The 14335-nt window shown below is 48.0% G+C and overlaps 1 protein-coding gene across 4 annotated transcripts in view; it reads right to left on the minus strand.

The window, feature by feature from the left end:
* Nucleotides 1–14335, minus strand: part of SMG6 (SMG6 nonsense mediated mRNA decay factor) — a 229627-nt gene that overhangs the window by 115348 nt on the left and 99944 nt on the right. For all 4 annotated transcript variants that reach the window (XM_045773653.2, XM_045773656.2, XM_045773654.2 and 1 more), the window contains exons 12-13: nt 13683–13851; nt 1614–1815 (exon numbers count right to left, since the gene is read on the minus strand). In XM_045773653.2, the coding sequence (XP_045629609.2) occupies nt 1614–1815; nt 13683–13851 (371 nt within the window). The remainder of the gene's footprint in view (nt 1–1613; nt 1816–13682; nt 13852–14335) is intronic.

The following is a 14335-nucleotide window of genomic DNA, read 5'->3' on the forward strand; positions in this document are numbered from 1 at the left end:
TGCTTGGCATGGAGTCTGCTTGAGATTCTATCTCCCTCTCCCTCTGCCCCTCCCACTTGTTCTCCTCTCCCTATTTCTCTCTTAAATACATACATACATATATACATACATAAATAAATAAAATCTTTTTAAAAAAATGATTCCATATAAGAACACATTAAAACAAGATTAAGTGAAAAAAGCAGATTACAGTCTGTATAATGACTTTAGTTTTGTATTTAAAATAGTGTGTACACTAGTAGTTAAATATGATTATGATTAGCAAAAATAACAGCTATGTTACCACTGGGTAAAAGGACTGTGGATAAATTTTTCTTTTTTTTTTTTTTAACTTGTCTATAGTGAACATATAACTCTTCTACTAAGAACAAGTTTAAACATTTTAAATCTTCAATATAGCAATATTTTCATTCAATACAATCTCTCTCATATTTTTAGTTTATGGCTAGGATTTCGTTTTTACCATCTGACATTTTTTAAAAAAACACCTACCTGGGGCGCCTGGGTGGCTCAGTCGGTTAGACGCCTGGCTCTTGATTTTGGCTCAGGTCATGATCTCAGGGTCCTGGGATCAAGCCCCATGTCGGGCTCTGTGCTCAGTGGGAGTCCGCTTGAAGATTCTCTCTCCCTCTCCCTCTCCCTCTGCCTCTGCCCCTTCCCCTGTTCACACGTGCTCTCCCTCTCCCTAAAACATATAGATAAATCTTTAAAAAACAAGAGCCATCTACCTATGTCTCTCTATATACTTCATCTAGGTCAAAAGGCTTCCACTTAAGAAGCCATTTGTGGCCTCTTCCCCAAAGGCCTCCCCAAGGGATGTGATGTTAACAACTCCGCAGAGAGGTCAGACACAGGGTTCCCCAGCTCAGCACAGGAGACTTTGTTCCCAGGATGTGTGGATACTACTTCCCCACCCTAGCAACTGCTACATGGGAACATGAAGCAGAGCAGACTGCCCTACCCTCCACACCTGGCCAAAGACCCAACTATTAAGCAGAGACTAAGAGTTCCACAGTCCCCACCAGGGCAACAAGCAACGAGCTTTGTTTTCTATAAACAGACCAGAAAAACGTTCAGGTTAAAACACAGTCCTTAGAGGAAGAAAAATAGAAACCAGGCAGCGGGGAATGCTTCATATTCCTAAAAGCTTTTTTTGTAAGTTAACACATGGTGTCTGCTTCTCTCTAGTCACCTATTTATCACTCTCCTCCTTAGAGAAGGGAAAAAGCCCTGGCTGTTTTCCTAGCGCAGAGTTTTGTGGCTGGGGGGAAGGAGGAGAGGGGGGAGGAAGGAGGGTGCTTTAAGCATGATGCAAACCATTTGGAGCTGAGTGAGAGCACTGCCAACACAAGCTGCACTATTTAAACAAGTGAGGAAATGATCGTATATACAACATGCCAGCGAGCACACACACACACCAAAGGAAGTCGAGAGGGCTTTTTTTTCAGGACACAGAGCTGGATGTCAGCGGCTAAAAGGTCGATATTTTCCCTTAACACCCTTCTCAATGACTTAATCATGTTCCGTTTGCACAGAAAACTTCCCAAGAATAAAAAAGTCTGGAGAATTAAGAGGAGGGGTGAGTGGGGAGGGATGTTTGGCCTGGGGCTGACCTTATCCGAGGTTTTCTCCACGTAGCAGGGGTCCTGAGGGGCAGCCAGCAAGGGGACAAAGCCCGAGAGAAGCCGATCCTCTTCCAGGATAAGAAGGGTGAGGTCATCGTCCGGGTCCTTGTACAGTGGCACCTCAGACTGATTCACCGCAGTCAATATGTTACAGAAATCAGCCAGCATCGACCACACATCCATAGCAACCCTGTGAGAAATAAGGTCAGAAAGAAGAACAGCTCTAAAGAAGGACCAGTTAAAGTATTTTGAGGACTTGTGAGAAGGGAGGTACTGGTGGCAAATGTCTATGGTTGGCAACTGCCAGAAAATCTTACCCAGAACACTAGGGTACAGAACTGCATCCATGGTACCGATCTGGTGGGCGAATGTCCATCTATGCAAAGTTGAAATTGATTAGGGGGAGTTTTTAAAATCCTAACCAGAGAGGAAAAGGAATTTAGAGAATCAGTTGCCTAATGCAGGTCCTGTCACCTTTCCAGACAGTGTGCCTGAGACACTTACTCAAACACTCTAGACACCCAGTGCCTGAGGCAGCTCCCAGAATTCCCCCACTTCTGTCCAGCCAAGTATATGCCACAAGATAGCAACAGAGTGCCAATCTCCCCTCCTCCCATACCGCCAGAGGGGCCAGTCACACCATGAAAAGAGTTGTGTGGGTTTTTTTCCGCTTAAGATGCTTTAGAAATCTCTTCCCACATATAAGCAGGAAAACAAACACACACATAAAGGTGAAGGGGATTAAGAGTACATTTATCGTGATGAGCACTGAGTAATGTATAGAATTGCTGAGTCACTATATTGTACACCTGAAACTAATATAATACTGTATGTTTATTGGAATTAAACATCCCCCCCCCACACCCACCCACCCAATAAAAAACCACATTCCTGGCCTGCCAAGATCATCCCAGGACAGTAAAGCAGATGAACCAGTCTCAGTGCTATTTTGGCCATCCCACTCCCTCTCCTTTCTCTCATTTGTGGAAGGTTAGATACCGGGTGACCAACCATTCTGGTTTGCCCGGGACTGTCCCAGTTGTTGTACCTATGGATGCTAAGTTGTACTTCAAAAGGAATGAGATGCACAGGAGAATTACAAAGAAAAGCTTTACAATTAAGGGTCAAGAGGTGGAGTGGCAAGAGGCAAGAAGCAGAGCTACGAATGAGCTACATCCTGGAATCTTCCCAGAGGAGTTACTGCGCATGAGCCAAAGCTGCTAGGGAGGGGCCTCAGCCTTAAGCAATTTGTTTTTCCTGCTGTCTAGGAGCCTTCGGGAGATGGCAGAAAAAAGGGCATTCAAGGGACATGCCACTGAAGGTGATGCTGGGGGAGAAAGTGGAGTAGGGGTGTGGGGACTCCCTGACTGGCTCCAGGTGGAAGGAGCCTGCACTGGTTTATTTACTGTAATCACTACACTAGGAAAAGGCAATGAAATGAAACATCTTGTTTTCAAGAGTGTCCTGGGAACCAGGCGGAACACAGCCCCATTAATCACACAACGGCACATAATCAACACACGTGTACTGCAGAAGTAACTTGCTTCACAGCCTTTGCCCAGGAAAAAGAACATGTTTGGGAAGAATCACCGGAGGGACGAGAGTTTTCTAAAGCCTTCTCTCTGCACAGACACCGACAACCAGACTCATTCACAAAGCTCCATCTTTTGGCTCAGCTGAGTTTGGCTGTCAGAAATGTTTAAATATGGAAAAAAACAAACAGTTGCAACACGTTTCTGTGCAGAGATCTGCCTGAGCCCCTTTGTGATGTAATGGGAAACGCGGCGTTCAGGCTACCAGCTGTAGGATAAACAGAACTTTGAGGGTTAAAAGGAACTGAACTTTCCACGACCCCATCTGCAGAGAAGAAAATAATAAGAGGAATGATGCACTGCCCCACAGCTCTGATAGTTTATCCTCCGGTCCCGGCTGCAGAGACAAGCACCGGATGTGATAGGGCTGCTCAGGGCCGCCTCCGAGGTTAGCGCTGCCCATGGGAGACGCACAGGGAGGCTCTTCCAGCTCCCCACTTCCTCCCCCAGTGCCCTGCTGGCCACTTGAGCCCACTGCCTGAGTCCAATCCCACAGCGCTGGTGAGCTCTGGCCAACAGGCACTGCTCGGCTGCAGAGCAGCAATTTGGAAAATAAACAGGAAAGACGACAGTGAGAAGGAAGAAGGTGAAAAGTCTCCCAGCTGAATTCTTGGCTTAGGGGCCTTGGTTGGTGCTGTGCAGGTCAAGGACCTGACTGCTTCAGGACGTAGCTGGGGGTGGGGAGGTGTGGGCAGCAGCATCCCCAGTCAGGGAGAGGCAGCAGAAAATTACCCACGGCTGCCACAGTGGGAGGCCCCACATCCCTCTCTCATCCTCCCACCCCTACCATCTTGGATCCAAGACGAAGAAATATATGGTACCATGTGGTTCTCATTACCATGCTCCCCTGTCCCCTAAGGCTCAGATAAACCAAAACTGACTCCTCCCAGAGACTGCTGGCCACCACTAGGGACCCCTGCCCACAGCTGCCTTCTGCCCATTACCACCCACCTTGTGCCAAAACCTTAAGACTCAACTGCAAAAATGAAGTGGATGAGAGTTCCTACCCCAGTGTTGGTTTGTAAGATAGCAGCTGGTGCCAAAAGACATAGGAAGTGTCCTTGAGTTCCCAACTGAGAAATATAAAGGGGCCCAAGGGCCACACTAGACTAACCAGAACCAAGGGAATATACAAAATGCTTCAATGAAAGGTCATTTCTGCCCTGAGCCATTCAGACTGGTCTTGTGATTGAACTCTGATTCTAAGTAGCTGCTTTCTTCTGGTGCCTTAGTGGGATTGCCCGAGATCACTTCATCAGTTACCTCCTCTCCCATTGGACATGAACACACTAACTAGGCACCCATCCACCATACCATGACTCTCCACGGAGGGCAGGGAAGGGAAACGTCAGGAAACTAGTACTAAAAGGAAGAGGTACTTACGAAAACTAGGCGAGGGGTGCTTGGGTGGCTCAGTCAGTTAAGTGTCCGACTTTTGGGTTTCGGATCAGGTCATGGTCTCAGGGTCATGAGACCAAGCCCATCAGCTCTATACTCAGCAGGGAGTCTGCTGGAGATTCTCTCCCTCTGCCCCTCCCTACCCTTGAGGGCACTCACGCTCTTTCAAATAAATAAATAAATAAATAAATAAATAAATAAATAAATAAATAAATAAATAAATAAATAAATAAATTTATTAAAAAAAAAAAATCAGGTGAGATGCCTGACCTCAAAAGCTAAGGATGAGGTAATTCCTGGAACCTGGGCATCATCACCTCAGCTTACCCCCAACCAGGCCTCTGGGCTGAGAGGTCAGTTCTATGGGTGAACATAGGGTTTCCTGTCTGAGTGGAAGGGGAAAAGCTTAGCTTTTTCCTGCTCTAGCTCCTTATCCCAGGTAGGAGTACCTCCCAAGCTTCAACCCTCAGCAGCCTTTGGGTTCTGAGGGTTCAAAGTTAGCCTGGGCCAAGGAGGCCAAAGTCAAATTCTGGTGGCTATGAGCAGTTTTTTCCCAGTCTTCCAGAAACACTTGGGAAGTGGCTCTCCAAAAGGTTTTTCAGACAATCTCAAACAACCTTTGGTTCTAAATAGTGCTATAAGCCTGGGCAAGTGCCTTTGGCTTATTCTGGTCCCAAGTCATATTTTGGGGATGCTCCCAGAACGCACAAAATCCCACTACAGTTAGGATGCATTCTTCACCAAGCAGACACAAAGCAGCCAGAGAATATGAAACTGCATCCAACGAGTCCGTTTATGGCTCTCAGAATGGTGGCAAGGGAACCTCTCAAGCAGCTGTAATGTGATTAGTAAGCAAGGATCAGCAGTTGCTGGGTGACCCAGTGGCCCAACCCCACAGAAACACCACACACCAGGAAAGCAGACCCCTGGCTGGAGTCTGAACACCAGATCCTAGCTTGGGACAGACCAGCAGTGGCTAGTTAGCGGTATATACTCAGGACCAAGGCTCACTCACTTCCCTACAGACATGCATTCACTTACTCCACCAGGAAAGGAAAAAAATAAGAGTTAATTTACTTTTTATTGCCTCAGAATTCCAAGGTTTAATGTAGCTGTCAGTTTGAGTGCAGTGCAGCTGCTGGCCGATACAATGCAGCCCAGGCCAGCCCAGGTGACTGGGGAAACACATTTCACAGAAATGAACCAACACACACTCTTGGCTGGTTGTTTGGGGGATATTGACTTGGGGAATCAGATTAACCCTTCAGGCTGGGGTTATTTCTGCAAACACCACTGGAAAAGCAGCTTTAGTCCAAGGAACTGAGAAGCCCTGGTATGAGATCGACTAATAGGTTTCTGTGTTCCTGCACTTCCGGAGTTTTCTCACACAAGGTGTTTTCCACAAAATGCTCTGAAAGGTTAAGGTGTGAGACAGGTGAGGCAAGTTATACCACCACAGATCTCCTTTCTAGAACTCAGAAAGAAAGGCAGACCTGCCCGCTTTATAGAGGAAAGGTCAGATAGGAACTTTTCTACAAGTTCCACCCAGGGCAGGGCCAAGGGAGGGAGACAGTTTGGAGAGTGGAGTGCTAAGGTCCAACCAGGTCTCAGGCCATCCTTCTGGCAAGTCTAAGGAGGACTGAGCCCTCACACACCCCTTAATATTTTTACTGGGGGAACAGTGACTGGTGATTAATATCAAGTACAATGACCCCATGTTACAAGCCTGCAGGGGCCTGTGGAGGTGGCCATTTCCTGTGTAATACCAGCTTGTTTAAACACTAACATTCAAACTCCACAGCTGCAGAACAAACCCGGAAAGAGTTGAGTGAGAAGAAGCCCTGCATTGTGTTTCAGAGCTATGGAAGATCAGAGTTGTAGTACAGATGGGAAACAAGTTGGATCTTTTGGTTCCTGAGATGAGGAGTTCTGGAAATATAGCCAAGGTGGCACGGAAACTAGGTGTAAGGAAGCTGGAAAAGAGAAAGCCCGCGAACTGTACATACAAAGGGGAGACAAAAGGCCACAACAAGAGAAATGCCCTTAAAATATACAATATGCTCTTTTAAAAACTTGTTTGCCTAAAGACCATTATATTCTAGCCCACAACTCCCAACATGGCGTTCCATGGCCAACACAAGACCATTGCTGCCCTGAGGACTTCCCACTCAACTGGAGAAAACTGCAGGTGGTGAGCAGCTAAGAGCAGAAAAGGACCTGAATGAACCCAATAGGTCTGGTAGAGTCAAAAGAATAGTATCTGGGCTTAACACAGCTTAGGAAGCCCCTTTGTTAAGCTGAGATATCATGCCAACTCTGTTTCCAGTGGGCTGAGGATCTGGTCTGGTAACAATGCCAAGTAGCTCAACAGGCACTGGGATGGGGTAGAGATGAGGGTGGTGGGAATCTTCGCAGCTCTCTCGGAGATTAAGGGACTGTAGTGTATTCTCCAGTTGCCACCATGGAGACACCAGGAGACATGGGTGTCAGAGATCACTGTTTTAGGAGTTAAGACATGGGCAGCAAGATATCATCCTCCAAGAATAACAGCTGTTTATTAGGTGAATATAAAAACCTAAGACTCGGTAAAAGATAATCCCTTCGGCCTTTCTAGTTTATACAAACAAGTCAACTTGGGCCCTTGGGAGAGTGTCCAACTTAAATTAATTCTGCCCAATAGGCAAATCGAATTCTGAAGCCCAGTCACCCTGCACTACTCCAAGAACATAAACTTCTTCATGTTCTAAGCAGTGCAGCTGGAGCCCTTTGGCCAACAACAGGTCACGGTAACCTCATTCCAGGATTTCTCAAGTACCTCTACTGTGCCTCCCTCAACCTCTATCTAGGTCAGTGCCTTATGTGACTGCAGTTTTCCCAAGCTACATTCAACATGTATAGTCTCTGTTGCATCACTATGGTGTGTTAAACCCATCAGCACTCTGTGTTTGGGAAAGAGCAGCCCCCAAGGGACCTCAACATCTCCACGGTATGAGTGGAGCCCTCGGCGGCCTCCCTGGTGCGGATTCTCACGGTTCCTGCCTCTCTAAATTTTTAGCTGTAACCACTCCAACACGTCTTCTTAGTTTAGCACACACTGGACCCAAATAACCTCAGCCCAGAGCTGGAAAGTACACTCCCTGGGGTCAGCTGCTGTACCCTGTTGGGGTCAGACTGGAGCCTTAGGCCAACACCCCTTCCTCTCACAAGTCCTGTGAGAGGAGTCGGGAGGGGACAGAGGCTCCTGCCGTGGGAGAGATCACGTGTGTCTCACACTCAGCACTTGGAGGAAGAGGAACCCCCTGGTGCCAGGCTGTAGTGCTGACGCCCCAACCCGGAGCCAGGGAGACTGGGTGGGGAGCCAGGGTAGCAAAGGGGCTTCCCACAGTCACCACCACTTCCTTGAGGGAAGTGCTGATGGACTATTACTTAGTGACCTCCTAAAATGCCCTTTTGGGAAGACGTATTAAGCGTCCTTGAAGGGGTGCCGATTAGACTTAGGATTAGTTCTTATTTTCAGAACTGCCCTGTGAGGCTGAGTGAACTAGCTGTTTTTTAACTCAAGAATTTCTGTCTCGTCTACAGGGTCAACACATGTAGGCTCCCTGAGGAAATCAGCTTACTGCATACTCCCTACATATCCCAAGTCTCCCTGTGTGATGGCACTCACAGGGCTCCCTACAAGCCTTTTCCAGAATGCTCTGTAGACTATACAAGACAAGCTATGGAAAAGTAGCAAGTCCAGGAATTTCTGGAGTTTTTTTTCTTCTTCTTCTTTTTTTAACAGTACTCCAATCCAACAGTGTGATAAATGCATCCGAGCTACAATTAGGAAGATATATAGCATCAGAATGCGAAGGTCTGGGCAGCCTGGTGAAACGCGGGCTCTCCAGAGCCCCAGCTATGTTTCCCATTATGTAACCCTGGTCATGGGCAGACAGCCAGACTCCAAATGAAAAAGAGACTCTGGCTTGGCACTGGTTCTATTTTCCTATCCTCATTCGGGGTCAGCGCAGTGTCATACAGCTGCAGAGAAAGCTCTGGGGATTAAACCTGGGAAAGCCTCCAAGACCAGGACCTGGGTTCAAGTACCAGCTGAAAGCAATAAACCAACTGCCACAGCTGGGCTAGGTTTGGATGTTCTCAAAGTCCCCTGACTCTTTCACTTACTGAGAACTAGAGATCAAGATGAGGGAAGATTTGGCTTCAGCAGAGACTATGAAATGAGGTAGGCTGTCCCACTGCCCTAGCTTGCCAAAGGTCCTAGGATGTGAGGGGTCACTATGCTTAGGCTCGTGAAAGCCTGTTGCTCTGCTCCTCTCCATCACCTGACATTCACAGCTTACTTCGTGCTCACGTGGTAAAGTGGGAAGTTGCTACCTCTCCCTCCTAACAAGAGGCCTAGTGTAGAAACCATGTTCCCCACTCCTCCTCCCCCACACCCCACAAGTAGATGGTCCCTCCAAATACTGTGGTCTGTTCTAAATAGACCAAAGCCCTCTACACTGTCTTTTACAGCAGCCCAAGGCAACTTTCCACACCCTGCTACAATCCCCTGTACCAAAATCTCTGGGGATATAAAGCCATCCTATTATAAATACAAATGGGAAGTCAACCTACTTACTTGCTGACTCCAACACAACATACCTATGAGTGTCACTATGTGGAAGGCACAAGTGGCCCTGAAATCCTTCCTGCCCTCGTCACTCTGTGGTATTGGTGATGTCCTGTCATCATCACCCTATGTGCTTCACATGTGCCTAAGTGGATACTGCCTAGGACGTGTAGATTTGACTGGGAAGAAGAGGAATATGGGCAAAAAAGGAGAGAACCAAGGAGACTAACGATGAGCTCTGGAATTCCCCTAAGAAAGCTCTGGAACAATTCTCTAACTGTACAGGGAAAGAAGGTAACGAAATGAAAGACAGGGAGCGAATGAAGGGAGATAGATGAAATAAGGGTCCAAGTGTGTCAGGGAGACAAAATTTGGGAACGAGAGTTTCTGGAGGAGAAGCACACTGAAGTAAGCTATCTGATCACCCTATGTTAGGATCAGTGATGGATCTGTCTTTGTGGAGAACAAATGCAGGCAAAAACCAGTGAAAACCTGCAAAGGAGAGATGTTAAGTAGAAGCCATTTCCTTCCTACTCTCTTGAGAGCATTCCTAAACCCTCCAGAATGAAGATCAGCACAAGGACCTTGGGAGTGTTGCAGGGATTACTATTCTGATGTCTACAGAACTATCTGGAGTATGTTATTCCCAATGGCCGTAAAACAAAAGGCTCCAGAGTATGAAAGATCAGTGAGCATAAGAGGCCACTTTGAGATCCACAGAACCACCATACCCTGCCAATCTCCCAACCATAGTATTTACTCAGTGAGTGTTAGGCAGCTATATAAGAAACTGGAAAGGAGGGAGGTAAATTCTCATTCCACTTTTGCAGCACTTGGATCTGACAGCTATGAGGTGGGACTACCTTCAGTGGTGGTCAGGCCAGGTTTGCTCTGTTCAACAGAGGCCCCAGCCCTCAAACCACCATGTCTTGTGGTCAGGCCCCAGGACAGCAAAGCTCCTCCTTTATGCTTAAACCTGCATTCCAGAAACAACCAGCTGCTGATCCTGATTGCACGGAGAGCGCACAAGGGGACTCCATTCTCTATCACACTGGCTGCTCTAGCCTAGACTGGATTCATCAGTGGTGCCCACAGCTATACAGGAACTTGTTTACTAGGCAATCAGATTCAATATAGTATTTGGTCAAATTTGTTCTCCCTGTGAAGAACAGTCTGAAAAGAAAAAGCAAATGTGTTCAAGTGTCCCAACCCCCTCTGCCTCTCTGTAGCCTTGGAGGTGAAGCCTAGCTGGGGACGGCTGTAGCTTGGACCACGTGCCCAGCTGCAGATTGAGCCCTTGCCCAAAGATGGGCAGCAGCTTGCATATGCCGGCAACGGGCCATTTGCTACAGCATCCAAAGAGAAAACAGACTCAGCACCTCAAGCAAATGAGGCCCAGCACTTCCTGTGTGAGCTTTCCACTTCCTCAGCCAAACAAAAGCCAAAGGGAGTGGGAGAGGGAGCAGGGATGAAGGGAGATGGGTCACAGAAGAGAGTTAACAGGACCGATGGCCAGGATATGGATAAACAGGGGCTGGGTGGACCATATCTAAGGGACCTGTGGTTTCGAGGTGAGGTGACCCAGGGAAGGCCCAAGCTCCAGGGACAGATGGTCTGCCTCCCCACCCCCTGAGAGGAAGGGAGGAACACTCTGTGACCCCTGTGCAGGCTCAGAAGCAGTGGCTTCAGATACTTGGAGAGCTGAGACCTTCCTTGTCAGTTTCTTTCCAAAAGTGCAAATTGCCTAGTCGGCATTATAGATTAACAGCCTGAAAAGTCTGAGGCTGTACGTGTTAACTCTTTAGGGAACACTGCCGGGAAACGGCTGCCCCTAGCCAGCAGATGAGTCCATTCCTTTGTGTGAGGATGCAGAGAACTGTTTGATGCTATGAGTATCAGCCACACAGTTATAGAGCTAGAGCTGGGAGGGAATGGGGAGAGAGGACTTGACAGTCCAGAGGGAGAAAAGGGGAGAAAGAGGCACACAGTCCACACAGAAAGGTCAATAAACTGGCCACAAATCTCTCCTGCAGCCTTCCCTCTATGGGTCACCCATGACTGGAGAGACTCACATGGGCATCCCCCAGCCCAGAGAAGTACCATCGGCAGCAGCCTAGGTCTCCACATTCTGTCCTCCAGTATGTGCCCCTCCCAGAGGAGAGCACTGAAGAAGAATGATGAAATGCTGGGCATGGATGCTTGCTCTCAAACACACACACACACACACACACACACACACACCCAACACAAAGCCTGAAGGACCTGAGTACATGCGCCTGCCAGACATCACAAAACAGAGCACAGAGCAGGGGGACGAGAGAAAGAGAAAGGAAAAGGAGAAAGAGAGAGACAGAGACAGGAAGAGAGAGAAAAGTAGAGGGAGGAAGAGAGATGGACAATCAACAGAGCTGACCAGAGATGGGGAGCACCAATGTGCACACACATTAAGAAACTATTGTGCAAACATGAACACACACACAGTGACACTAACATAAGAAAAGAATGGGATATATAAGGAGCAGGAGTCAGCACACTTTCTGTAAAGGGCTAGACAGTAAACATTTTAGGCTTTGCAGACCGTAACGTCTCTATTGTAACTACTCTCTCTACTGCTGCAGTGTGAAAGCAGCCACAAAGTGTAAACAAATAATCATGGCTGTCCTCCAATATGACTTCATGGACACTGAAATTTGACCTTCCTAATAATTTTCACAAGTCATGAAATATTATTCTTTTGATTTTTTTTTCAACCGTTTAAAAATGTAAACTATTCTTAGCTCCTGGGCCACAGTTTGCTGACCCCAGATACAGAAACACACAAACATCAGAGGCAGATAAATAGAGGCAGGCAGGCAGGAACATGCCAAGACAGGCAGAGACAGGCAGGCTATAGGTGACGCAGGCAGGGAGACACAGACGAGGCAGGCAGAGGCAGGGAGATTAAGGCAGACCCACGTACTCAACAATTTCCCTTCCAACACACAGATACAGACTGACACACAGAGACACAGTCATGGACAAACACGGACACAGACACAGGCAATCTTGGACTCAGATATTCAGAAACATATACACATACTCCCACCGGACATAGTCCCACACAGAGAGACATGCACAGGACCAAAGCACACATGGACTGACACGGACCCAGAAACAGAGAGAGACATGCTGAAACAGATCCCTCATGGAGACACATGAATCCCACAAAGAGACCCCTACACCCAAGGACAGAAAGAGACACAAACACAGATAGGGACACAGCACACAGAAATATGTGGACACATATACATGGACAGACATGACGGGTACTCCAAAAGACGCTTAGATAGACCACTAGACAGACACGCACAGACCCTCGCACTCAGACACAGATACCCGGACATACACAGACAACCCGAGCCAAAGAGGCACACACAAAGATAGAACCTACACACAGATACGGACATAAGAAACAGCCATGCATGCGGGGCGCCTGGCTGGCTCAGTCGGTTGAGCGTCTGACTCCTGGTTTTGGCTCAGGGTCCTGGGATCAAGCTCTGAGTTGGGTTCCCCGCTCTGGGTTCCCTGCTCAGCAGAGAGTCTGCTTGTCTCCTCTCCCACTGCCCCTCCCACCACTTGGACACTCTCTCTCAAATATAAATCTTAAAAAAAAAAAAAAAGAAAGAAAGAAATAGCCATGCATGGTTACACAACTAGGTAAATATGCCACTGAAACGTATACTTAAAAATGGTTAAGGTGACAAATTTTGTTACATATATATTTTACCACAATTTACAAAAAGAAAGAAAAAAGTCACAAAACATACGAACAGATCTACACAAACACACCCAGGCAGACACACGTACTCCCCAGACCAACACACCCCACACCTAAAATGCTCTGACATATAGCAAGGGGATACACAGAGACAGGAAGATGGGAAATGAAGTGAATGGAAGAGAGAGGCGTGCGTGTTCGCCCTCCTTTCAGGTGTGAGAGGAAGGCCCAAGCAGAGTGCATATAGCGGCACCAAGCAGCAGCAGGACATAGCCTGAAGGACGCGTGGAGATAAACTAAAAGGGACAGTGAGAGGCAAGGCCTCCCCCTCACAGGGACACATGCCCAGACTTGACACACACCCAGGCAGCTGCAGAGATGGTAGGCATGAACAGCACGAAGTGAAAGCAAGAGAGCAAGAGCAAGGACAAAGAACAAAACAGAGCAAGCTATGGAGCAAGAGAGAACTACAGACCGAGAAGAGGAGCAACGGACCAGACAACAGGGAAAAATAGCCTAAAGCATCAGGGGACAAGGGAAGGTGTTCAGGGAAATGAAAAAGCAAAGTTCAAATGAGCAGGGAAGACAGGAATAAGCAGACGGTGGGTGGGAAGCAACAAAGAGGACCAGGAAGGGAGCTGTGGGAGCACAGGTGGGCCAAAGCCAGCAGTGCTGAAGGGATGAGCAGGCCGACTCACTGTGAGGGCAGGTCCAGGGATGTGGGTGGAGGATTCCAGGTGTCTGGGTAGCCGAGCATCCAGTCCGACCAGACTTTCACACTGGGGAGCAGTTCCTTCAGGTCCGGGACGAAGGAAGAAACCTTGATGTCATCTTGGTCATCCTCATCCTCAGGAGAGGACAACTGAGCTGCAGAGGCAAAGGGTGAGAACTGGGCCTAGGTCTGCTGTGGCCCATGAGTGAGGCCTGGGGCACTGGGACGGCAGCAAGCTCTTAGGGAAGGGAGACCAAGTCCACAGGAAAGCTGGGCCCAGAAGCGAAGGACAAGTGCCAGCACCTAAGAGGATTCTGAAAAGCGGGACAAAGAGAGAAGCAGTACACTGAGTCTGCCCCTGCAGATAGCTGTCTCTGCTCCACCTGTGGCCTGGCTGAAGTTGCCACCCCGGCCTCCAGCCCCCACCTTTAGCTTTCCTTCAGCACAGCACTGACATGGCCCCAGAGCTCCTACCAAAACTGCATCACCTGAATTTGACCATGAGGAAATCTCAGAGAAACCCAAACGGGAGGACATTCGACAAAATAAGTGGCCTGTATGCTTCAAAAATGTCAAGGTCATGAAACATGGAGAAAGACTTGAGAAAACCATTCAATGCCAGACTGCAGGAAACTAAAG

This window comes from Ursus americanus, chromosome 23 (genome assembly GCF_024610735.1).
Source record: "Ursus americanus isolate L20-20 chromosome 23, mUrsAme1.1.p, whole genome shotgun sequence".
Taxonomy (NCBI): Eukaryota; Metazoa; Chordata; class Mammalia; order Carnivora; family Ursidae; genus Ursus; species Ursus americanus.